At 38.0% G+C, this 27,470-nt stretch overlaps 1 protein-coding gene across 1 annotated transcript in view; it reads right to left on the minus strand.

Moving 5' to 3' along the window:
* Positions 1 to 1,688: 1,688 nt before the first annotated feature.
* Positions 1,689 to 27,470, minus strand: part of Lin7a (lin-7 homolog A, crumbs cell polarity complex component) — a 117,124-nt gene continuing 91,342 nt past the window's right edge. The window contains exon 5 of the mRNA XM_035451922.1: positions 1,689 to 1,907. Within this exon, the coding sequence (XP_035307813.1) occupies positions 1,689 to 1,907 (219 nt within the window). The remainder of the gene's footprint in view (positions 1,908 to 27,470) is intronic.

Here is a 27,470-nt window from a genome sequence, read left to right on the forward strand (position 1 = left end):
GAGCAGAAACAATAGCATCAATAGAAATATGCTAGTGACTGACTAGAGAATCACGGAGTTCCTCTATTGCCAAAAAGGACTTTTTGATAGAAATCTGAGAGCACAGAATGGGTAACTGAGGCTTTAGGCAAAACGACTAGTCCATGTCTATTCATTGTATCCATCCCAAGTACATAGACTAAGGCAATTGATCTCTTGCCTTGGTCACTGTATTTTAACCTTCCAACTTGTCTCTTTCCATTGTAACCCTGTAATTCTCTAGGGTCACAGAAGCCAAATTAGCTTTATGGAACATAAATCAAGTCATGTCACCTTTTTGCTTAACAACCTTAATTTCTCTCAGGGGTGGAGAAGCTTTCAGTACCTGGTCCCTACACATCCTATTGACCTCACCATCCACCATTGTCATTATCACACCTTGTTTCCATCTCTCAAGGTCTTCTTTCTCTTCCTCAAATAACAAATGACTCATATACCAGATCACTGGCCATTTCCTCTCTTATGATCTCCTTGGAGGCTGCTCCTTGGCATTCAGTTTCTTCTTAGATGCTATCTCCTTTGAGGGGTCTGTGTTTAAAGTAACCACCTAGCCAGAGTTCATTCAAACATCCCTGGTTTAACTTTTCAAAGTTTTGATTCCAAAAGGATGTTGACATGTTGACTTATTTTCTTGCTTATTTATTAATTATTCATTCCCAGCAGGATGTACCCTCATAAAGTTAAGGTATTTGCTCATGTTATCTCTGGAACTCACTGGACAGGTCCTGGCCACAGTTGTGTTAAAAGATGTCTGGTGTTGCATCAACATACCTTGGAGGAAGGAATATAATTTTAAACTTTTGTATTTCATTATTTATTTAGTCTCTCTCTCTCTCTCTCTCTCTCTCTCTCTCTCTCTCTCTCTCTCTCTTCTCTCTCTCTCTCTTTGTGTGTGTGTGTGTGTGTGTGTGTGTGTGTGTCTAATTGCCTGTATGTGCTGTACTCTCAGAAGCCAGAAGAGGGCATAAGACACTTCAAAGGTGCCAGTTTTTTTTTTTTTTTTTTTTTTTTTTTTTTTTTTTTTTTTTTTTTTTTTTAATACTATTAACACATTTTTCTTCAATTTTCTTGAAAATATATGTGAAACTTTATTTATCATGTCTTGTTGTAAAGTGGAATGGGGGAGAAGGCAAAGGAATCAGATACATTTCAAACCCTTCTGTATGTCACATTGTATTAACTGTCATTTTACTACTTCATTCTTCATGTTGAATGCATTCGTAACATTCTGCATCTCTCTGAGCTAAAGTATCTGTAGCCAGGTATAGCACTATACTGTTGTGTAGTTTGTGTACTGGGTAAAAACTACTAGTCAATGGGATGAGTGGGGACTAGAATCAACTCCCACTGTTACATTGATCTGGGCTGACAAAGAGATGGCATCATCCTAGTTTATAAAAACGCACCCTGGAGTCAGTAGTTAACCCTGCCATAGCACATTATTTTTCAAAATCCCCTATGTAAGGGGAGAGTGTAGCTGAATGACACATGGAATAACCTGTTTATATTTTTGGATACCATCCCATCATCTTTCATTTGGTTAATTTTCCTTGGAGTGTGTGTATGCCTGATAGTTTTACTTCCGTGGGCCCAGGAGCTACCTTTAGGAACTGAGGCACTTTGTAGGCAAGAAGGAGGGCGGGTCTCACCTATGACATGTGGTTTTGTTGTGGTTGTTGTTGCTGCTGCTGTTGCTGCTGCTGAATGAGCAATTGCTGCTGCTGCCGACGTCGAGCTGTCCGCAGCTTTTCAAAGCGAGCCTCCATCTCCTCCAGGACTTTTGGGGTGTATCTGACCACCAGCTTCACACTGTCCTTGGCAGCCTTGAGAAGTTCCACAGCTTTCTCATGATGCTCCCCTTCCACACTCTAAAAAGACAAGATGAGAACTTGTTTGTTTGCTCCCCTCCCCGGGGACTAGTTTGAAATAACCATCCTAGTAAAAATCCAGACTTTGAGGCAGGCATAGCTCTTCTCTGTAAATCCCCGTACTCAGAAGGCTGCCATAGGAGGGTTGCTGAGAGTTCAAAGTGAGTCTGGGATGCATTGTAAGCTTCAAGCCAGCCTGGTTGACAATGTGAAAACCCTGTTTCAAAAATCAAAGCCATGGGGCTGATGTATCTCAGTTGGTAGGGTTCTTGCCTAGCCTGCATGATGCCCTGGGGTCTATCAGTATTTCCTACAAACATAGTTGGTGGGACATGAAATCCCAAAGCAGGAACAACAGATACTCAAGTCATCCTTGAGTGTATAGTGAGTTCAAGATCAACCTAGGGTACAGTAGATTGTATCTCAAACAAAACAAACAAAATAACAATAATAAAGAAAATCAAAACACTCTTCTATAACAAAATCCTATAAACCCTATGACAAAACACAGAAATCTGCAAGTTCCAGAAAACATGGCAAATAAAACACTTGAACTCAATGTCTATGTTAAAACTGAGCTACAAGTTGGTTAGACTGTGTTAAGATACAGGGTGAATTAGAGAGTTTGGGTCGGCAGGGGTGGGGGGTGTGGGGGGAGGGCTAAAGATAGGAAAGACCTAATTATAAGTCAAATAAATATTCAAATGAAATTTATAAATTTCACCTGAAAGGATAAATGAATGAGTCAAAATAATTTTTTTGAAAAAAAAGTTAAAAATTGGGATAAAGGGAAGCTTTCTCTACCAGATTAATAATCCCCCATTAAACATCTACAGTGATTGAAGTAATAGAATTTAGAAACAAGGAAAAGATTATTAGATAATGATGCTAATAATAAATGATAAAAGCTAATTGATATTCCATTCTCATATTCTAAATTTATTGTCTTCATTCAAACACTTAATGCTTTGAATTGTGAAGGCTTAATCTAGCCTTGAGGGATCTTTATCATCTTGCAATAAATGCACATCAGGAAGGAGGGGAATCTCAAAATCAGGTGCTCAAAGTTTCAGTTTCTGTTATTTTAAATGCTGCACAAAGAAAGTAATAAAGCAGGAGAATGTTGGCACTGTATCAATAAATTTATCAAGTTTTTCACTGGGGCCTCTCTTACGAGTCCATAAGCAGAGTAAGCCAGTTATACACGTGCTTAAATAATAAAATACAAATGTAGCATAAACCCATGGGAAGGGAAGTGATCCATCTCCCTCTTAATCAAAGAAGTATAGACCAACATCACATTTTATTTTCAAATGAAAAATGGTAATTTTACATATGGCATACAGACAAGGGTGTGGGGAAAGGGACACTTTAATGGACTGTAGCACAATTTTTCTGGATGGTGCTCTTGTTACTAACTGAAAGAAATATAATGAGTACTTTTACTAAGCATACCATTAGAAATGGACCTCCAAGTATGACATCACAGAATAAAACACAAAGAAATTGATTAGAGTTTGAGATTTTGAAATGGCATGGAGTCTTTTGAACATTACAGCATGGACAGTGAGTGGGAAAATTATGATTATTTCAAGTGAACCAAGAGCTGCTGAATACAGCCCTGAAAAGATTCTCTAGGCTGAGAAAAGAGATGTAAAAGAGAAGAAATTTGCAGTTAGATATTATGGGACCTCATAAAGGATACTGCCTGCTATCCTTCTTAGCTGGCACTGAAGGCATATGATAGATAGATAGATAGATAGATAGATAGATAGATAGATAGATAGATAGATAGATAGACCGAGACAGACAGACAGACAGACGGCCCTCACTTTACAAAATTTAAGTGCAATGGCTTTTTGTCTAGTTATTTGGATTAAGAACACAGGGGAAATTGACAGAAGATATAGATAGAGCCTGGGTTCAAGATTATCAGAACATTTAAGAGTGGTGAAGACAAGGCCACCCTTGGCAGGTTGAGGTTTTATTTCACATCACAAGCATAGTAAGAATTTCAGAGGCATCTATATGAGCTACAAAAAAGGAAACTATTAGATCTACAATTATAAGTTCAAATTAATAATTACTAATATACAGATATTTTAGAGGGTGTGTTTAAATCAATCCCTTGCCTTCAGTAGGTACGTGTGGGCTGAGGGGGAAAAAGTTTGAATTTAGCAATTAGGTTAGTTGTTACTGCTGACTGTGAGAACACAGCTTGTTGTTTGTTTGAGTACCAAGCAGATAGTATGGGGTTCACTACCATATGGCCTCAGTGAGCTGAAAAGACAATTTATGGAAGTATGTCCCTAAGTATGGATTAAATAGAAAGAGATGTGTTACACAGCCTTTGGGTACAGAGAATTTTTATCTAAAGCCCAGAAAAATAAACATGTTCATTGATCAATTCATTCTTTTAGTTATTCACTCAATCACTGATAGTCACAAATCAGAATTTCATTAAACATTAATCTTAATGGTTATAGTACACAAAATTTTCAAGTAAATAAAAGACAAAAGAAAACATTAACAACAGAAACCTCCTTTTAGTTTGCCTGTAATTACTTTGTAATTTGTCCCAAGACGATTTATTACTCTGTGGACTGTCGATTTCAAATGAAAGCTTGATTTACTTATCCAAACCTCTCTTTAGTTTTTCCACATTAAAACTTACATGGGCTTTTATTATTGTTTGGTTTTACAGACGTCTTCTGTAGCACAGGCTGGCCTAGAATGCCTTATGCAGTAGTGGATGACTGTCAACTTTGGTCCTCATGTCTTTACTTCCAAGTGGCAGGATCAAAGGTGTGTGTCACAATACCAGATTTTCCTGTTTACTAATGGTGGTTCACCCACTTCTGAGGCCAGCTGGTCAACCTCCAGAAGTTGCTTTGCATTTTGTGCTATTGGATTCCATTTAGTGTGGTGGAAGATTCTGGGCCAGACATGGAGAAGCTTGTTTATCGGCATTTAAGCATTATGCTCATTCAGAATGTCACCAGAGGGCCCAGGCACTAATGCAGGAGCCACCAGACTCTCATGACAGAGGAGATGACAGAGAAAAGCTGAATTCCATGCCCATACCCAGACTCTGGGATTCATTGTTACCTTCTCGAACTCCTGGTTCTGCCATCTCTCAGGAGGAGTTCACAAAGAGCAACTCCCATGCTCTTCAAACCTATAAACCTGGCCTAGATTGTGAGAGTGATTCTCTCTCAGATGCTTGCCAGCATCAACAGTCCTTTCCTTTGTCTTCCATTCCAGATCACAAAATCATTCACTAGTGAGCCGAGGCCTGTACTCCCTTCATTTCTACTACATGAAAAATACATACTTGACCACAAGTTATACAATTAAGTCATATAATGGAAACAAAGGCAGATTGCAGAGGTGAAGTTGTAGTTCATTTCAAATGCTCTGATGTTGTTTTCACCGAATGTCTTCATTTTTTTTTTTTTTTTTTGCAGGATTACTCAGAACACCACACTTTTTTTCCTGTGTTTGTTTCATGCTTTGGCAGACATGCTTGTCTTGACTTACCATGTATGTAAACCTCTAGAACACTCTTAGTTCCTTGGTAAACTCAATTGGAACTGATAGCTGACAACACTCCTCTTTCTTTCTTTTCCTTTTTAGAGTTAGAACAAACGAACAGATCACCATTCTATAGGAGTCTAGTTTTGTGACACTTGCCTGGTTAAGGAATGTCCATTAGTGTGCCCTCAAGACAAGGTATGTCTTTAGCTTGGCATCTTTCCTGTTTGGGACTTTATTATTTACTCTTGCTGACAGTATCTCATATCTTGTTAACTATTTAAAATATGTTTTAAGCTGGGATACATTATAAAGTTTATTTTTCTTTAAAACAAAACTATCTATATAAAGTTCTTCTAATTTAGTGATTTTTCTTTATAACAAGTTACCTGAAATTTGACTAACACTGTAGACTTTTGACAAGAGCTTTCTGCACAGTCAGGGACTGTGGTTCCCGTGTGCATCAAGGAGAGCTAGAATGGCTTCCAGTGTTGAACTACTTCTTCCTTTTAAAAACCAGAATTCTACACTTTTTTTATCCCTTGTTTTAAGGGTTTTAGTATATCTGTTGCAATATGAAACAGTTCTTAGAAAAAATAGTTCAACATAAGTCTTTGTAATGGAAGAGTAGGAAGAGGTTTTATAAATGTGAATAATGATGAAGAAGGCAGGTGAGTACATTAGGCTCTTGGGGAAAGTTTGAGAAGAGTATAGTCCTAAAACAGAAAAACACTAAAAAGCAACTTTATGTACTATAGTTACGTCTTAAGGACTGTGAACCTTCATGGAAGTGAATAAGAGTGCTGGGAAGAGTGGACACCCCAGTCCTGAAAACATTAACATTTGTCTGACTTCAAATAAAAATCTATATGTAAAAGTTCAAACAATTTTATAACTACTTTTGAAGTTCATAAGGAGAGGGCAATAAAATACTTAATATGTAAACCCCAAAGTTCTGGGTTTCCTGTAAGGTAAATATATAAAAGGAATGTTTCCATTCAGGAACCTGGAAAAGAAATGGACTCAACAAATAACCCACTATGCATTTGTTTTGTTAGCAATCATGGGCAGGAGAAAGTGCTAGGACACTTTAAAGTCTGTTGATGTATTGGAAACTCAGCAAAGCTGTGGCTGCAAAATGACCCAACCTTTAAGCTTGTGTGCATTCTGACCTTTTAATGCATTAGCTATTACACACAGATATCAAAATATGATGTCTAGTATGGTCTATTTCTTAAGTGATTGAGGATCCTCCTAAAAAGAATTTGGGTTGTGCTACCTACATGAACTTGCTCACTGTATGTGTCTCCCTTTGTGACACAGTTACATTTTGACCTTTTCTGGACAGCAGAGAGAGGAGATCCATGCTCTGGGAAAGAATACTAGACATTATATGTATGCACTATCAACTGTGAAATGCCCATGCTCAGAGCTTTTCTTTTTTGAAATTAAAATATAATGACATCATTTTCTCCTCCCCTTTTCTCTGTCCAACAAGGCTTTTCTGACAGAGAATATTTGTGTCTTAACTTGACTGAGTTTGAGTACCTTCATGAAACTGTTGGCTAACCAAGAGGTGGCATGCATCCATGGGGCGTTCTGAGCATGCCCAGGTTTCTACATGATATCTGTTGGGGGCTGCATGATGTTAAGATAAGAAAGTTATGAGATTATAATACCTTAGTACAATTGATTAGCTCAGCATACTATTTCTGAAATGGCCCTTACACACATTCTCAGCTATCTCCTTGTTTTTTCATAATGAGGAAATGGGGACCAAATCAGCTGGTACCTAGCTCACTTCAGAAAGCTATTTGTTTCAGGACTTATTACTGACAAGTTATTTTTAAAACAATCCCATCCTGCTTTTCTAACTAATCCAGAAATGAAGCACATGGCTTGTCTGTTTTTCTCCCAGGTGAAAGGAAGGGAACTAAATGGCAGATGAAAGATCTGTCAACTCCTAGCTAACTGTGTGAGCTGACTAGTGAGGGAGCAGTGGGAAAGAGCCAAGGGGGTCTCTGTCATGAGTTATAGTTCTCAGCTTAAAGAAGGCCCTGTGTAGTCACACAAAACCAATTCTTTTCCCACAAAGATTATTGTGATTATATTTCACTTTTTACTCTTTACATAAATATATTAAAATTGATGAATGCTGAATATTCTATGTAGCATTCAGCCTGCTGTCTTTCAAAGGTTAAACTGCATACTCAATGGTGTCAAGAAAGCCCTTGAATTTGTCAGAGTAACATAAGATTTACCTGCATTTACTAAACATGACAGTTTAATCCCAAAAGTAAAGAAAAACATAGGGTAAGACATTTGTAAGCATCAGTGTTATCCAAACGCTTGAATAATTTCTACACAATGATGGAAGACTAAATTTTTGGGAGTATAAAATTGTATTGTTTCAATGAGATTAGATCACTTTATTCTTAGGATTTATATTTGTGTTGCTTTAATCTTGTTACATTTAAATGTGCACATTTTTGCATATGAGTGTATAGGCATACACATGTATATGTATATTCTAATATACCTCCTTATTGAAAGGTTTGTTTTCTTTTTAATATACATTAGATATACATCTCACAATAAGAATACGAGATAGATCTTTTTAAAGCTAAGAAATTTGTCCTAATTTTGGTACACAGAAAAATACGATGTCACGAACTGACATCTAACTATTCCCTATGAACTGACATTCTAAAACAAAATAATAAGAAGCAAATGTGTAAGTGCTTCTTCCTTCCTTCCTTCCTTCCTTCCTTCCTTCCTTCCTTCCTTCCTTCCTTCCTTCCTTCCTTCCTCTCTTTTAGTTTTTTGAGGAAATATTTAGACCAGTATTTTATAAACCATGGCTGAAGCACTTTGTGAAGAGAGATGACTTGGTGATTCCATGACTAAGCATTTGTGACTGTGTGTAATATTGGATCCATCTAGCCAGTCAACAATGGACAGCTTGTGTTTGGATGCATGTTCTAAACTATGGCAAACCCAGAAAAGATTATGTCCTCTGAAGGGTTTTCTATGCCTTTATTCCAGTGTGGTCAGATGAGGGAAATCTAATCATCTTGAGCTTGGAGTAGAGCTCTGCTGAGTGGGTATTTAATTAGGACAGGAATATCTTTGAACATTTAAAGGATGTGTTCAGAAAAGAACTCTATGTTTCTTTGATCCTTCTCTTTTTTCAAATATGCTAATTTCCCTGTTCTAAATGTATTATCTTCTGCTTAAGAAAAGTGGCAAGTATATGAAAAGTGTCACATTTATCCCTTGGAAACAATATGCTAATGTTCTCTCAGAGTACTTTTGTTCCTGCCTACATGCTAATATCTATCTCCTTGTACTATAATTTGTCAGTTCACAATCACTCTCTGCTACTCGATTCTCCAAGGGGAGATGAGTCTTGCTTAACAATCTCTGTGCCAGCCTTGATGATGAACCCAATAAGTATGCAGTCAATAAGTCTATCTACCATTCACCATATCTCTCTTTCCTTAATCTACCATATATTTGTTTAGCAATCTATTATTCATGCACCCAACTTTCATTTTATCTATCTCCCTATATCAGGACCCATATATTTTGGAAATCTATTCCACCCTGGCACGAATTCAGGAGAGCCCAGAATTTCTATTGTCTTTTAGATGGCAGCTAATAGCTGCTGGATATCCTGGCCTCAGTAGAGAATGACTCCTATCTAAATAACAATAGATTTGGGCCAGGGTGAGTCTACACTCACCCTGAAGGCTAGTGAGACAATGCTGGTGTAGGGTACCTGAAGGCTTGAGTACATGCTGCAAAGGAGTGACTTTAGGATTAAGGAATATAATTGCTATCTGCCCTTTATACCCTGTATACATGATAATAGATGTATTCTGCCATTGCCCCCACCTTTGGATGGTTACTTAAGATGATGAATCAATAAACTGGGTGCCTTCAGTATTAACTGATTGCCCTCCTATTATGATTAGATGTCTCCATCTCTTCTTTAACGACATTAGATAACCAGCTTTCCCTTATCCACACTCCCCCACTCAGTGTTGGACCCAGTCTAGGCCATGGTAAATGGCTCCTTAAAGTGGGGCTGATACAGTCACTGGCAAATGGCCCAACAATGCGGGGCAGATACAGACAGGTGCTGATATCCCTGTCTATGCATCTATCTGAGATCTATGAATTTATCTATGTATCTATCTTGTATCTATTTATCTAACTGTCATCTATGTATCTGTCATCTCTCTATGACTCAATGTATGTATGTGTGTATGTATGTATGTATGTATGTATGTATGTATGTATGTATGATCTGTCACCTGTATATATTCTATTAAACTAAGACACCAGTATTCTTGGGTCTGAATTTGAGCTTTTTCACTCACCAGGTCTGCTAACCTGGAGGGTCTACTCATGTCTCTGGCTCTCAATTTCCTTATTTGCAAACTGAGTATAGAACACCTACTATATAAAATCCTCACATCACATCTGGAGGAATGCCTGGCATTGGCAAGGGTCCAATAAACATTAAATCCTTGTTTCATTGCTATTTCTTTGTCAGTCTTCCTGTGTAAGCTCAAAATGCTTTAGAATAGCAGAGGAAAAAATGAAGTTGTACTTTTGACTAGGTAGAAGTTTCCTTTATATTTTCTGGAAAGCACAGGTTTATTACATAAAGTAATAGAGTGTGGGACTTGGAAATGTGCTTGAAGTCACTAAGGTGAATCCACAGCTTAACTTATCCATATGTAATTTAGCTGCATCATTTCCACACATACAGTGATGTGCTAATTACAAGTGATAATTGATTATTCAAAAACCCTCTCAGTTCCTCTATGGTGTCATGCCTAGCTAAGGACAAGACTTGAATTAAGAAATACACTTGATAGGAGCATGCACAATGTGAGGGATCTTGAGAGAAAAAAAATTAAGGAACTGAACACTGGACAAGAACATGGAGATTAATGTGGGAAAAGTGCACATAATTACACATATTTTTATCCTATGAGAGTAGTTACAAATATAAAAAGTTTTGAGTCATGAAAGTGGAGAATGCAATACATTAACACTAGGCCTAGGGGGCAGAAAATCTAAATTGAGAAAGTGCTTCAGAAAACAAATCCTGTCAGAAATAAGAAATTCATAAATCTATTATTTTGTTGATCTCAGCCTGTCTTTCAGATCTGGGGACTAAAATTGGAAATGTATTCAGCTGCTTCATCTAAGCGGGAGTGCTTCATAATCACTGTACTTAAGTAGTGATGCTTCATAGTAACTCTATGGCATCTCATTAGTAACACTTCATAGTAACTGTACCCCATTATACTTGTTTCATTGTAACTTTACTGCATCACAGGAGTGATGAAGATGCTTTGCAGTAATTCTACTTCCTCCCTATAGTAATGTATCATAGTAACTTTATTATAGCACCATAGTGATGAAATGAAGTAATTCACCTCAACCCTTGATATTCTATCATCCACAGAGTAGGGGGAAATTCCCAACAGCTCTACCTCATACAGGTATTTGTACACACACACACACACACACACACACACACACACACACACAGAGAGAGAGAGAGAGAGAGAGAGAGAGAGAGAGAGAGAGAGAGAGAGAGAGAGCTGATATGTTAAAACTGAGCAGTAGGATTTGGTAGTCAGTATCACACCATTTTGTAACACTCTTTCATTTTCGTTGAACTGTGGCAATTACTGAAACTGCAGTAATTTGATTTCCAGAAGCAGATTTCTCCTTTCTTTAGATTCTTGCCTTCTCTGTTCAGTCAGGCCCTAGAAAATGTTGGCCCTGAAGATGCTTATCAGTCACCTGATATCCTTTTACTCACCACTCCCTGATTCTTCTCAATTATGGCCAACCTCATTCCAATATAGGAAATTTGTCAACCACCTTCCCCTGTTTTTCTAGATTTACAGTTTTCTTGACTTAGAGAAACTCTTCCTACTATGTGTCTTTTGCCACTGAGATTAATGCTGTGCTGTTGTAGTCATTTGTTTTCTTGTCAATGACTTTGCAGTTTACATGGTAGAACTTGAGATTCCAGGTACCTACTAGGCAATGGAGTTGCACAGAAAATTTTTTGGTCACCTATGATCTCCAGGTGTATGCCACATGGACACCAAATCCACAGAGGGCTTCTTCCTTTTTTATGTTTTAATTTAATTTGTCCATACAATGTACTTGCATCATGTTTCCTCCCCCTTTCCCAGGTCTTCTTCTCCACCCAACTTTATGTTCTCTCTCTCTCTCTCTCTCTCTCTCTCTCTCTCTCCATGCTTAAAATACTGAAAACCAACAAACAAAGCCCTTCAAATCCCCCATGGAGCCTGGAGTGTGCTGATTCCTAATTCTCCACTTTGGTGGTCTGGATGAGAACTGGGGATGAGTGGCAGTAGTGCTGGACCTCTCTCCACATTCACCCCAAAACTATCTTCCAGAACTCAACATTACTGTAGCTCTAGATAAAAAATCCAAATACACTGAGAAAGGAGAGAGAGAGAAAGAGAGAGAGAGAGAAACTTAGTGTCATTCCTCAATGAGATCACAGACACCTAGCAGAGCTTGTGTGACAGAAAGGCTGGGGATTGGCATCATGCCAATCTTCAAGATGCCTCTCATTGTATCATGAAGATGTACATGATTATCTGTCATCTTTAGAACTTTACCTTCTCTCTGTCCTGGTTTCCAAGTTTTAGCACTCAAGGATCTAGGGAAGGCTTTAACTCCAGGGAAACTGAATGATTGATTGCTCATTAAGACTTGGGTAGATGTGGCAGAGTTAGAACAATGCACAGCTGTACCTGGTACATGGCATTAATTCAATCACTCAAAAGCTAATTAATATCTCTCATGGAGCTGGAATTTTCAGAAGAGGGGTAGCAATTGTTTAGGAAAGAAGGGTCATTGGAACAAACAGGCTGCATGTAAAACCCTGAAGGTCAGACCTAAGAGGGAGGTCAGAAAGAGCAGCTTTGAGCACACCCAAGTCATCTTTGCTCTCTCTGCCAAGGCAACAATGGCAGATATGGTATCAAGAGACATTTTTCCCACAATTCCAAGCATGATCCTGACAGGTTGGGGCTTTAGCATGCTATGAACAAGTTCTACTGGCTGACTGCCACAAGGCCAAATTAAAAGCCCCAGCTTTCAGTCTTCGCTGCTGATTTTTTTTTTATGGCCAGTGGTTTGCCATTATAACTGGTACAGCTGTAAAGTTCTGTGAGATTCCACAGTCTAGAAACAATGGTGGAACCTTTAAGATATTTTTTTAATGAAATTCTGCTATCCTAAACAGAACATAGGTCATTTTGTGTCCTCTCCCAGACAAAGGCATCTATTATGTGGCAATGGCATCTAGTACTCATTCAATTAGAATTTATTATTTTTGTCTAATAGAATTGTACTCCAGCAATCTCATTGTGTTAATAGTTTTCTAAAGGGTATCATAGAAACAATGGATGGCTGCAATATTTCAACCATCCTTTTCAAAATATCCATTTTAATATCTAACTGATTTGTAATCCTGGATTCCCAGACAACTACCATGGAACTCAGTGTGTCTAGGCACCAGTTCTCTGAGCCTGAGGTTGTCAAATATATTTTTGGTGAAGTGTATAATGGACAGATGTTTCTGTTGCTGTGCAGAATGAATAGTAGAATGTAATAAGATTTAATTTAATTACAGAGACTCAACATTGCAGCTGCCTTCTTGCAGAAGTAAAAATTTAGAAAATATATCAGCTTTACTGTCCAACATCTCAGGTCTAGATTCAAATGCCTTTTCCAACAAAATGCAAAGCCACAGCTGATTCTTTGCATTTGTTGCCATTGATTTATAATAAGAATTTTTGGGTATTTTTAATGTTCTAACTTGCTCAAAGTTTCAAAGATTCTTTACAACTTGCCTCCATGCCTCCTACTTTGACTAATCATGTAACTAGTCAGGACTATACACTGGATTCATCTTCAATTTCTTCCTCAACCCACATCCAACTATATACCAATCTTGGCTGATGTACCATTTACCAGTACGCATCAGGCTTTAGGGTTCCCCTCCTATTTTAATTATTTCTTTCATTTTTTGAGATAATATAGTTACATCATTTTCCCCTATACCCTCCCATACACCCCACCTTGCTCTCATTCAAATTCATGGTCTCTTTTTTGTTAATTGTTGTTACATATATATAAATACAATCTGCTTAGACTATATAATGATACTTGTATATATGGTTTCAGAGCTGACCATTTGGTTCTGGATAACTAAATGGTTTGAGCTTCCAGATACATCTATAACACAACTCTGAATCTAAGTCTCAGGGATCATTTTGGAAGGGGGGGACCAGAAAGATTTTAATAGTCACAGGATTAGGGGATTTGCTGTGATACTGTGTCTCCTAGAAAAGTCAGAAGTCACACTCATAAAGTCTTACCAACAGGAATTGAGCTGCTAATCTTTAAGTTGAACAAGAACAACAATAGACATACTAGTGGATGAGACTTGGGAGAGACCATGACCCTTCACAAAGATCTACAGGTAACTAAGGAATATGGAGAGAGGGAGAAATAGCCTGCCCTTTATTTCTTATGCCCTCTAATCTCAGAACTGAGTCATCTTGTATTTTCATGCTTTTATTTACAAACTATTGGTAATTAATAACAACATGGCTCTGGCAGACACTGTCCCCGATTGCAGGGATTTAGCTGAAGCACTCACTGGATCCTCCTCAAATCAAGTATAGCAAACAGTACTCACCTAGCATTTGCCTGCCTAATGTAGAGTGTGCTAAAGCCTAATGAATATGACAATATACATGGCACCTTAAGAGTGATACTCATTTTCTTGAAATGAACATTAAAATATCTTAATCATACATCATCTTCCATAAATTCCACTTCCTAATATTCATCTTCCTTAGAGATGAAACACCATGTTGATTTTACCATAGATTTGTAAGATTCCATAATCTCTCAGTTTTATGCATTAAACCTACAAAACTCTTTATTCATTTCCTTGTTTCAATAAATTACCACCCTTTGTTCAAATCCCCTTCCCAAGTAGCCCTTGGTCTCCACAATTTAACTTACTTCCTCAAATTAAAGCACTGTTTTTTTATGCAAACAAAAAGCAGTTGAGTGATAAAGTAAATATCCAACAATGGAGGATGGTTGTATTAATAATAGAACTCACGTGTCTGTCACAGATTATACACTAGGTTTAAGGAAAAGTGTGCATACTGATAAAACAAGCTCTTCAAGACACATTTCTGATCAAGAAATCCAATTAAAGAATAATAAATACACACAAAGCTATCCATTTAAAAACCCTTAATAATAATTGAAAAGTTTCTGCACCCTGATTTAACCTCTCCACTGACGCAGCAATCCAACTCAGACCAAATCAAACCAAATTAGAAAAATCCCACATTTAGTGGATACAAGGCTCCTGGGTGATTTTCAAGCACCCTCAGAGGGAGGTGGAAAAGAGAGACAAGAAAACCATATATCTGTCTTCTGGGGGCAGTTTAAATTCCCTTTTGGAGTGGTCTTGAGCATCCCTAGGGAAGGCATGATTTAGAGATTTTGAGATGAACAGGATTTGGAGAGAGACTGGGGAAGGGTGCTTAGGGTGAAGATTCCACCAGAACAATATTATTATTCAAAATTCTTTGGTTATTTATGATTGGGCACTTTTCTGATGCTTTACATATGTTGAAAGAGCTTAACAACTCTGTTTTATAAAAAAAAAAGCTGAGATTATATAAGAGTTAGGACAATTTCTAGGGCTGCACACACCTTGATGAATAAATCACAAGTCTGTTGCTAGAGCCTGGTCTTTCAGTAGTCACTGCTCACACTGTCTACTAAAAAAGAAAATAAAGAAACTAAAAAAGGAAAATGGAAGCTTGAGAGTGCCGGTGTGTGTGTGTGTGTGTGTGTGTGTGTGTGTGTGTGTGTGTGTGTGTGTGTGTGTGTTTGTTTTTGTTGAGGAAAATTATCTGGTAGATCTAGAAGATCCTATAATAAACCCAAGAAGGTAGAGCAAATGAAAATGTTGCTTAAATAGCACTTTGAGGCATTGCTTTGAACTAATTTGAAGTAAAAAAATATTACAACTGTAATTGCCTAGGCAACTTGGATGAAAGGAAAGGATTGTGGATGAATTCTGTAAGGTCAGTGATTGTGGGTGCGGAAGTGTGGTGTGTAGGGTGTTTGAATAGACTGACTTGGCGACGCTGCTTCAACAGTCACAAGCAGGTCTGTTTCCTTCTGGTATCACTAGTGAACTGGAATGTGAGCATTTTCTTTTCCCCCATATCTCCTTTAGGTGGTTTATTTTTTGCTGTCTGTGTGTCAATAACATTCCTGGGAAATAATTCATACTCATGTATATTGGCTGTAAATCCATATTTTTTTAGGGAATCATGTTTGACTGAGAAGTGGTGAGGAAAGATTGCAAAATACTTAATGTTTAATTTTTGCTTTTCATTTAATGGCTCCTGAGATGAAAAACTGTAGTGCTTTCAGGCTTGACAGATGGGAGACTGCAGAGGGAGTTACAAATCAATCGCCACGGGAATTTTTGTGAAAGTGAAATGAGTCAGCTTTGTATTTCTTTTTCTGTACAACTAATATTGATCTTTTCTTCTCCCCCCACCCCAAATAGCATTTTGTTATATCAAAGAAATACTATTATTTCCTCCATGACAGATTAATACTGAGGCATATTTCTTCTCTTAGCATTAAATTATTTCTCAGCCTGGGTACCTTGCCTCTCTCCAATTCTGTCTCCTTTGAGGCTGCTCTTTAAACCCTGTAATCTCAGGAATGACTCAGAGTCAAATTGGATTATGTGTTATTCTTGCTTAAAATTGCTCTGTGGCCTAGTGGTGTTGAGACCAAAATCTATAGCTCCTGGTAACCCACTTTTCTAGCTTCGTACACTCAATTGTGAATCCTTGAGACTCTAAACAAAATGACTTTGGATTTTCTCTAATGCCAGAATCTCCATGTTTTGAGCAGGGTTGTTCATAACCTACCTTACAGCTCAACATTTACTTCTCTGTGGAGAAATGTCTGCCTAGCTCACCTCACTTCCCTTGCTTGTGTTAGGGATTCTGCTATGCCATAAAATAATCTGTGTTAGCTAGCCAGGTGGTAGTGGTACATGCCTTTAATCCCAGTACTCTGGAGGCAGAACCAGGTGGATCTCAAGGTCAGCCTGTTCTATAGATTGAGTTCCAGGACAACCTCCAAAGCAATACAGAGAAACCCTGTCTTGAAAAACCAAAAAATGAATAAATGAAAACAGAAAATTATTTAAAACAGATGTCAGTGGAATTGGTTTTATTGGTAGTGTGTTTGTCTGGCATGCTTGAAGCTCTTAGCTCAATCCCTAGCATCCCATAAAGCTGAGAATGGAGGCGTATGTCTATAGTCCCAGGATTTGTGAGGTAGAAGGAGGAGGATTACAAGTTTATAGTCATCTGGTGTTAGAGACCTTGTCTACACTAATTAATGTCATGTGCAGTCATTGTGGCCACTCGAGCTCTAAATGATGTATTTTGTTGACAGTTGGCCCAATCTAGCATTTCCCTAACAAAAGAATTGGTGGCAGAAGTGAGCAGCTAATCTGTTAGGTGGATGAATGTACTTGCTTCTAGGGAGAGTAACAGATCATGGATAATAATAAATATTCTGCTGAAGGTATCACATTCTTATAGATAACTGAAAGAGCATGAGAAAGAAATTGTATGACTATACCTGAGTCATTTTACTCATAGAATAATTGAACACACATAGTAAATTTTTCACATATCCAAATTCTTGTTTTATTTTGCTAATAAAAAAAGAATTAGGAAGAATAAGGGAGTTGGGTAGATGGCTCAGTGGGTAAGAGTGCTTGCTACCCATAAAGAGGACCTTAGCTCAGTACCTGTAACCACGGGGACATACACTGGAGAATGACTGGGACTTGTTTGCCAGACGGCTTATCCCTAAACATTGAGCTCTGGGTTCAGTGAAGGACTTTTTCAGAAACTAGAGATGAAAGTGATAGTGGAAGGCAATGTGCTTCTTTGGCCTTCGTGTGTGCAACCACACACACATGCACGCATGCATATATGCACACACACCACATATGGCACACACATACAACACACACACACACACATGCTAAAAATTAGAAGCCAATAAGAATGAACTCGATTTGGCTTCTTTGTGGAGTATACTAAATATCTGCAAAATTATATTCAATACAACTGAAAGGAAATACATTTTAACTATTGATGCCAGAAGATTATATATGATTGACAGTCAACCTCATACAGCCCTGTATCATCCCACCCATCAATGTCACCTAATAAAATGGAAGTCATGTAGAAACAGAATGTGTACAAACAGTCTTGCGTGACTAACTACAACTAAATTGCCATAGCATAGGCAGCACTATTTGATGGCACCTCCATGTTGCTTAAGAACTACTAGCACAACAGCAATCATTTGGTTTGGACTTTGAAAATCTCACGAGAGCCTGGACACAAAAACAAAGGGAGTTTCAGGAAAAGCACTATAGCCTGAATGCCACTCTCCTTTCAGAGTCATTATAAAACTGGGTAACCGAGAGGTTCCCCCATGGACTTTAGTTATAGACTTTATTGAATATTCTAGACCTGAGCAGAAGGGCAAAGTGGCAAACCTTTGGTGTATTTCTTTCTGTGACAGGTTGGCATGATATTTCTACAAATCATCCAAAGCTGAAGAAAAAGCTAGTTATGAGTAGTGCAACCAGTTCTTCTCACGAAAAATGTAACTACAAGCTTCTAGGGCTCTCATGTCCAATGGGCTCCTTTTGGATATGAGCTGTATTTTCTTTGAACTGTTCCTTTCCCAGTGTCAGGCACAGGATGTGGCTGATAAATCTTGGCAGTCTTATTGAGAACTTTAAAGTGGCATTCTCACAGTATTGTTTTCCTTTAGAGATGAAGCCAACAAAAATCTCACCATTGTGAGTGATCAGCTACCTTGCCTTTGTTGGGTAATTAGCATCAGGCAAGATGCTTGTGCCCACAGAGCCCTGTATAAGACAAGCTTTGGGTGAAGTATCTTCCAGAATGGTTCCTATTTGTGGCTTCCTGTCTACCACAATCTCATAAAAACCACATTCTCACAAACCATGTGATATATATTCTGTGCAATTAGAGCTTAATCATTCAGTTGTCAGGTGTTTTTTTTTTTTTTTTAATTTACTAATTTAGTTGAAGGTCACAGTTCGCAACTAGGCATAATTTTTGCCTTTTGGAGTGGCAGGTCTGAAGACACTTTTTGTTTGTGTTTATGTGAATGGGGTAAGGTGTGAGCATGTAGCATACATGCATGTGCATGAGCATGTGTCTGAGTGTTTGTGAAGGCAGAGATGGATGTTAGGTATCTTCTTCCATCATTTTCCACAATGTGTTTTGAGATAGAATGTCTCACCACACATAGAACTTATCAACTGCCTTGGCTGACTGGCTGGTGAGATGTAGTGTCCTATCTCCATCTTCTCAGTGCTAGGCTTATTAGATTCCCAGGGTTACACCAAGCTTTTACATGGGGATCTGAACTCAGACCTTCCTAATTATGCAGCACCCACTTTACACACTAAGCTAACTCCTCAGCCCTTGAAGACACTTTTTGATTGGTATGTTTAGAGGGCTGGGGTGTTATGCTGCCTGGCAGAACATTCTCCAATGTATGAAATAGCATTTCCAGCAAATAATTACCTAGTTGAAAATATAAACTGTTTGAAGAGTAAGAAATCTTTATTAAGACACAAGTAATTTATGGAAAGGCTTTCATGATCAAAAATTTAAAAGTAATCATAATAATAATAATAATAATAATAATAATAATAATAATAATATTTTTACATTGAATTGCTGTTAGTTTGATGGAACTCAATCAATTTTTCATTTTTCTCTTACAAAAACTAATGTTAAATTACCATACTACCACCATCCCATCTTCCATAGATTAGCCTGCAGCTACTACACATAGCTGAGCAGCCGGTTCCTGGCTTTCTCCCTTTTACTGTCATTTTTTGTAATAACAAAAACAAACAAACAAACAAAAAAGGCAAGATGCAGGTTTGGGAAACCCATCTTTGGCAAATTCCTGTCCTTCACCTATCGCACGCTATCAACTGTAGGTCTTACTCTTGGTATCATTAACTCTAAAATAATTTTCAAATATTTTCTTAACTTTTTATCCTAGCCATTATTTTCCCACTAAAGACCTCCACTGTATCTCCCCAGAATCTTAAGAGTTTCCTCCTTACTTTCACTAATTCCATGTTTCCTTCTAGAGAATTATTGTCAGGATAGTCTAAGTACAAATAATGTCATCATGAATCATTTTTTCACCTCCAAATGATAAATGCAGGCTCCTGAATGGGTTTTATAAGGCCTTTTGTAAATTCTTCTAATCCTATGCTATGTTGTCCCTTCAATGGAAGAGACTCCATCAAGCTTATGACTCTGATAGTTCATGAATTCTTAACTCTTAAAGCAAACAAATGCTTAGAGATATTGGAGTTGGAGAATGGATGATGAAATATGTGACCTTGCAGCATTTGAAGACCAAGACTACATTTTTTTGAGGTGAACTGTATGTTTCTTGGCCAGAACAGAATGATCATTATCATATTTACAATGTTTGCTTTTTACAAATTAAGACTTGGTCATGAGATGAAACATAGACAAGCTCACCTGGGAGTTGGTTGAAAAGGTTGTTTAATAATTTAAAAACACAGCAGTGGTGCTATCTTTGAGGAAAAATTAAGGCATATTATTTCAATGCTTTATTATTCCTTTCTTTTATCTTGGTTGTTATCAGCAGACCAAAACAGGACAGAAATTATTACATTGGTTCTGAAGGTGCAAGGGCACTGGACATTCCAGTGATTTTCTCATAATCACCCTTCCAAAAACTAGTGTACAACTGCCTTTAATGAGGTATTTGCACTGTCCCAATACAGTGCTATGGTAGTTTGAAAGTAACTGGTCCCTACAATCCTATAAGGAGTGGCATTATTAGGAGGTATGGCTTTGGTGGAGTGGATATGGCCATATTGGAGGAACTGTGTCACTGTGGGGGCCGGTTTTGAGGTTTTCTATGCTCAAGATATCATACCATTCAGTGTCACAGTTGACTTCCTGTTGCCTGCAAGATGTAGGACTCTCAGCTATTTTTCCAGGAGGTCACCATGCTTCCTGCCATGGTGATAATGGACTGAATCTCAGAAACTGTATGCAAGCCATCTCAAAGTAATTATTCTTCCTTTGTAAGAGTTGTGGTCATGGTGTCTCTTCACAGCAATAGAACCCCAACTGGGACAAATACATAGTGACAGATTTAAACTGACTGAGAAGTTAAGTCCTTCTGTGGGTAAAATTCTAAGATAAAAGCAGTCACTGGGTATTTCTAAGGTATCCAGCATAAGATAGACTCACAGATTGTCTCTCATGTAACCTTCAGGTGACCCTTGCTGGAAAGGCATTGCTACTTTTGCTTCATGGATGATAAAAGAGAGTCACACAATAAATGAATACACTGTGGCTCAGACATTCCTAAACTCTCAAGAAACTTTAAGAACCTGAAAATTAACAAGTCCCTTTTAGGGGATTGAAAATATCAATTAAGTATAAAAGTTTCCAATTTACATTAATAGTAACAATGAAAAAAAATAAAGTTATGCTGCAGTTATCAGATGCTAGATCCCAGGCAAGTGATTTAATGATGCATAAAAAGAATTTTATTAAGGAAAAATTGAGTAGAGATAAAACTAATGGAATTTTTTCTTAACGGGCACCTTCAGGAACTACCAGAAACTCTAAGCAAATTATGGGACTTCAGAATTGACATACTGGGTTGAGATTCTTATTATATCTAAAATAAAGTTAAAGCTTCTGTGTATAGCTGGCAATCTTCTGCCTCATTTTATCTCACAGACTTTGCCTATGCCATCCTGATCTTTTTTTAGTTACATGGAAAAACCTTGGGATCATGGACTTTCTTACCTTGGTAATTTCAATCATACTCTCCCACACTGGCTATGAGATTTTGTTTTTCCCTTTCCTCGGCAACATCAGTCAGAGCATTTAATTATGATGCAGTGCCACACCCTGAAGTATTAACTTATGTTATTTTTGTTTCATCCCCCTTCCTTTTCCCTATACCTAAGAAGTACAAAGGACCCCAAGACCCAAATACCTAAAGCATTTGACCATAAGATAAAATGATGACTTCATCTTTTCATATTCATATTTCATATTACATTGGAGCCAATGGGAGGAAGAAGAGACTTGTGGGCACCACTGAATGGAAAGAAGTAGAAGTACAAGAAACAGAACATTCAAACTTCGAAGGGAAGAAGGAACTTACCCAGGATGCAATGGAAAAGATCCAGTACATTGTGTCTGAGAATGGAAAATCAGCATTCCCATGGATGGTAGAAAACTAGTGTCTTTCCTTAGCTTGGGAGGGCACTCTGGGTTTGTGATGTTTAGACAAAATAGAAAAGTAGCTAAGGTCTTAAAGTCACCATGCCATTTTCGAACCAATAAATGCTGAAGATCTTGAGATAAGTAATCCCTCTCAAGATTGCAACAAATTATCTCAGTGGATCCCAATGGCAGTCATAAGTGTTCTAGTACTGTGGAAGTAGAGGAAGGTTTGGTATGGAAAAGCAGGCATGGAGAAAAAGACCAGAATGGGGCAAGTGCAAATGGAATAATAAAGGCATGCCCAGAAATTGGAAGAAGCAAAAAAACAGATTCTTGACTTGAGAATCTAGGTAGATCATAGGTCTTTTGGCAGGTTGCTTTGGGGCCAGCAAAAACTAAATTTGGACTTCTGGCCCTCAGAACTGTGACAAACTCAATTCCTGTCATTTAAACCAACAAGCACGTGGTGGTTTGTTACAAGTGCTGTAGGAAAGCAATACACACATCAAGTAGGTCATATTCCTCTGGCCAATGTGGAGGTGGACAGAATCTTTGGGGGAACCTTCCTTAGGTTGAGAAAGTCCTGGGTAGCTCATCATGGTTATATATACATTTGAATTTTGGTTGTGAGCCTAGCCTTTAATAGCTGAGCCATCTCTCCAGCCTCATCTATGTCTTCTTAATGCTTGGCAGACAACAGTCCATGAGGACTATAGGATGTTTGGTTTGTTCTTTGATCTGGGCCCCGGGGCTCATTTTGGCAGCTGCCACCTAATAATTGTTCTACAAATAACTGAATGGAAGAAAAGTGTTGCTAAAATAACAATAGCAAAGAAAACCACAGACAATAAATGGTGAAAATAAGTACGGGAAGGATTACACCAGGCACTAAATTGAATAGTCAAACAGATGTCATTAGCAAAGCAAGTTGAGAATTAGTTGGTGCAACCCCATGGATGGGAATGCTCTCTTCATCTGATGGCTGGTCCTGTAACACTGCCTGCCTGGAAGTGTCTTCTGTCATTATATACTTTTGGTGAGTTTTATCAGCACAATCCCAAGTGGTTTCTTAAGGGTATGAGGTTGGTTTCCTGGTGCTAGTTTTGTAGGCTGAAGTCTTGGAGGAGACATGGTGGTTCTAGCCCATTTCTTGTTCTTTGGAGATGGTGCAGTATTTCCTTCTTTTTTTTTTTTTTTTTTTTTTTTTTGTCATGAGGTAGCTCCGCCTGAAGGGGGCATCGTAAAGCCTGCTCGTTGTTGCAAGCATACAGTGCCTGTGTCATTCTGAAAGTGACTGTGATAAAACAAAATTGTACATCTCTTGGCTCCTTCACAAATGTGAGTGAAGTGTCACATGATGTCATCCTGACAACAGAAATGTTCCAATCGTAACTGAAAATTCCAGTTTGCAGTTCTGTTTAATTCTAATCCAAGCAATCTCCCACGTTGGGCTATCAAGAGCTGCTAGAAACCTGCAAATGGCTCATATGCAGAGAGAGGGTGAAATAATAGCTTTATTTCAGACCTGGAAGCCTAGAATGAAGTTGGGGATCCTCATGCTGAGCCCTTAGGGAAACTGAGGGTCGACGCCCTTCACTCCCCTTTACAGTCATTGCTAATCCTTCTAAAACCCAAAACGGTTTGTACAGTGGTTGGGAATCAGTGTTGCTCACCTAGCTGAGGGAAGGAAGGTGGCTGTCTGTTTGGGCCACACTGAGGAGCCCAGTAAAAAGTGTTCTGATTGACCAAGAGGATATGAAACAATTTCAGACACAATCAGGCTGAAAGTTTGTTTCCCATTCCTCAGGACTCTGAGGCATTTGAAATTAAAGTGGGCTTGTTTTTCAAACCTTTATTGTGATTCCTAACTTTTGAAAGGTCAAAAGTGAGTGTCTGAGAAAAACACTTCACTTTCTCCTCACTGAAAATATAAGCCCATAAAGGTTAAGAAGTCTCCATCTTTTCTGTATCATGCATGAAGGCACACATTATTTATGGCCATAATATTTATTTACTTTTAAATTATAAAGGTGGCCTGAGTCAGAACTCCAGCTCTGTCATCCGATAGTTGTTAGAAGCTTGCCTAAGGTACTGGATCTCTCATTTTCGCATTTATAACGTGGAAATGATATTAATAGTGCTTGCTACAAAAGATCATCATGAGGAAAATAATACATTCATTATGTGAAATCCTTACAGCAGTGCCTGGCATCCAAAAATATTTATGGGACATCATTCAGCTATGTACTGGGTCTGTTCTTGGACTGGACATGAGACAATGGAGAAAAATCATTGCTGCTCATGGTGGATGGGTTCTATTGTAGAACTTCATAGAAATATCTTGTGACATATTTCATAGGAACAAAAAAACCCTTTGGTTATTCTGTAGTCTTCACTCCAAGAACAGATGAATAAGATGTGAGTTCACATTTCTTTGCTGGGATGTTGTAGCTTTGTACAGGCTCAAATCTAATTCTTGTTTTGTTTTGTTGGCATGGGGTATCAAATTCAGGGCCTTGTGTTTATGCCAGGCAAGCACTTTAGCACTGAGCTACAATCCCAACCACAGCTCTAATTCTTGATTGATCTTCACTGCCCACCTGACAGCACTCTATGTAGCTAATTTGAGCTGTGAATCTCACCCTTAACTTGGCATAGGCATTTACAAAATGGGAAAGAGGCCAGGTACCAAGGAGACTATTTATTCTCTTCCTTTCCCACATCCGTATTCATTCATCTGTTATGCTTAAAAAGTAATTAGCGATGTGCATACACTGTACCAACAACTTGATTTAGGTTTAACTACAGAGAAGTAAATATAATTTCAATTGTTCTGCCAGGGGGGCTCAGAAGCAACCTCTGGATTTCCCAAGCTAGCCAGGCCTCTTCTCAATGGGGCACATGATTAAAGTTCTCATGCCTCTGTTGTACCTTTCTTTCTGTCCTTTGCTATATTTGCTACCTTCCTCTTGTTCCAATAGTACTGGTAGGCTATTGTGTTTGGGGGTGACTGTTTAGAGTTTCCCTTTTTAAAAATGTTGCAAATTGATTATAGCGTTATAAAATAATGAGGAAATGAATCCAAGGGACCTCTCCTATACCTTTCATCCAGCTTTGCTCCATATTAACATCTTATGGGACTATAAAACAACAAAAACCCCAGGAAACTGGAATTCATGTAGTTACAGAGTTCATTCCAATTCAACTGGGATTGATTTTTGAACAATTACTTTTTATACTTGGTAATCAATCAACACCACATTAAAGATTGAAATTCATTTCATGCATTTAATGTGTGTGTGTGAGTTTATCTAAGTGTGATGACTGGTGAGCAAGTGTGTGTATGTGTGTGTGTGTAGTACAGAATGTCCTTCCCATTTTGTAAGACTATTTTGAGCTACCAATGCGAAAAGAATACATAAACATGCTTAAAATCTATAAGATACTAGACATAATGAAGTACAGTGTCACAAAGTTTTAATTCTCTCATTTAAGGACAACATCTCAAGAATAGGATCCATAGACAATAGGTTTAGAATATAAGGTGTTATGTGGAATCAACAAAAGTTTCATCTAAGCTATAAAATCCGAGTCACAGAGATGGCAGGGACCTTTGAGCCTGATGCAGCTATGTACACATTACCCATATTTTGAAATACTGAATGGGTAGATAGCCTTCTAATCTCTGATGAAAACTTCAGATACTGAGCATGCACCCTTTATATGTGGATAGTTTTACAGACATATGTAAACAGGACTCTGTTTTCCCTACAAGCTTCATGCATTTGTCTTGCTTGCATTGGTAATGTCATTTGGTACATTGGTACAACAGAGGTCACCTGGAGATGTCATCATTCTCCTAAACATTCTCTTTTCTGGCCAAATGGCTTATGCCCTTTAATAATGCATACTTCAGGGAAACATGGCTAAGTTATGGTTGACTTCACTAGATCAGACTCCAGTACTATACCGACTGACTACCATACAGCACACTCAAGGGCTGCACCAAGATCTTTGTCAAAGATATTTGAATCAGTAATCCTACAAACACATTAACACAGTTTTGTTTTTCTCTTTTACCTTTCGCCACAATTCACTTTATATTGCTTTCAAACTCATTTACTATCCCCTGAGTATACTTTTCAAGCCTTGCTATTTAACCATGTCACCCTGATTCCCTATATACACAGTCTCTGGCATCAGGGCCAGACTTTATGAAGAGACTTCTTAAGTGAAGCCTGTTGTGCCATATATGAGATTTTCTTATATTTTGGCTCTATCACTAAATATATTTGCTGTCCCTGTTGGGTGTATCCTAGCTGCAACATTTAGAAACAGTCCTTGAGAAAACACTTGCAGATAAAAGGGTGAAAAGGAGGCCATTAGAGAGCTATAGATTCTAACTGTAACTTTTTGACCCCCTATTAATGTCAAATTTTAATTCAGCTATTAGTTCTGCTAAGGCTTGACACAAGAAGTAGCCACACGCAAAAGGACTCTGTATTTTCAATGAAGCTATATTAGGTGATTCAGTGTCTCATTTATAAAAAACCCCATGGGAAATTTCTTTTCTAGCCAGAAATGATAAAAAAAAGATCCTTCAGTGAGTGTTGAGCTGTTATGAGTTTCCTTCTGTTTTGACTTATAAGATGAAAATAAAAATCAATTGCTCAATTGCTATATCGTTTCTTTATTTCTATTCATTGATCTCCCTCCTCTCTCCCTTTATTATCTGGCATTTCATGTTATCATCCCTATGTTAATACATGATAAATTTTGGCAGATATCATGGCATAATCTTCCTAAATGTAACCAAGGTATAAAAATAACAAAAAATATGGCATTAGAAACATCATTTAGGATTCTTGGGTCCACAGGATAATTTAACATTTAATTAGCCCATCAGGGACTTGTTCTCAGCATGCTTACCTACAAAGGTCCGCTTTGCCTCAGCCTTACAAATCCCTTCTCTCTAAAACTCACAGCTTAGAAGCCCATGTTCTGAAAATCTTCCATATGTAGCTTCCGTAATGGTGCCGTGTTTCACAGCAGACAGCAATCACTTGATCATTTGCAACCTTCTCTTTGGCTTGTTTTGGTCTTTCAATTGCAGGGCCTCCAGTCTCATTTTACTGTAAAATATTTTATTTTCACTAACAACTGTGACCTGCGTGAAATTATTTCTACTGGAAAGACCTCCCAACCCAGAGCTAAAGGCCCAGGGTCCTGGGGCTGCATTAACTATTTCTGTGACTAGAAGCAGGGCAGTGAACCATGTAGTTTCTCATTATAGAAAAATTCCTTGAGATGAGTACCTGTAAATGGACATAGCTTTCTTTCTGATTTACTTAAAAAAAATTTCCTTTCTTTTATGAAACTGACCATTTCTTCTCTCCTGAATCCTCCCAATACCTGTCCTGGCTATCTTTCAAATCATGGCCCTTTTTGTTTTCATTAATTGATGTTCCATAGATAGGTGTATATATAATTTACTCTTAAACACACTAATATAGGTAATTGTTAC

This window comes from Cricetulus griseus, assembly GCF_003668045.3.
Source record: "Cricetulus griseus strain 17A/GY chromosome 1 unlocalized genomic scaffold, alternate assembly CriGri-PICRH-1.0 chr1_0, whole genome shotgun sequence".
Taxonomy (NCBI): domain Eukaryota; kingdom Metazoa; phylum Chordata; class Mammalia; order Rodentia; family Cricetidae; genus Cricetulus; species Cricetulus griseus.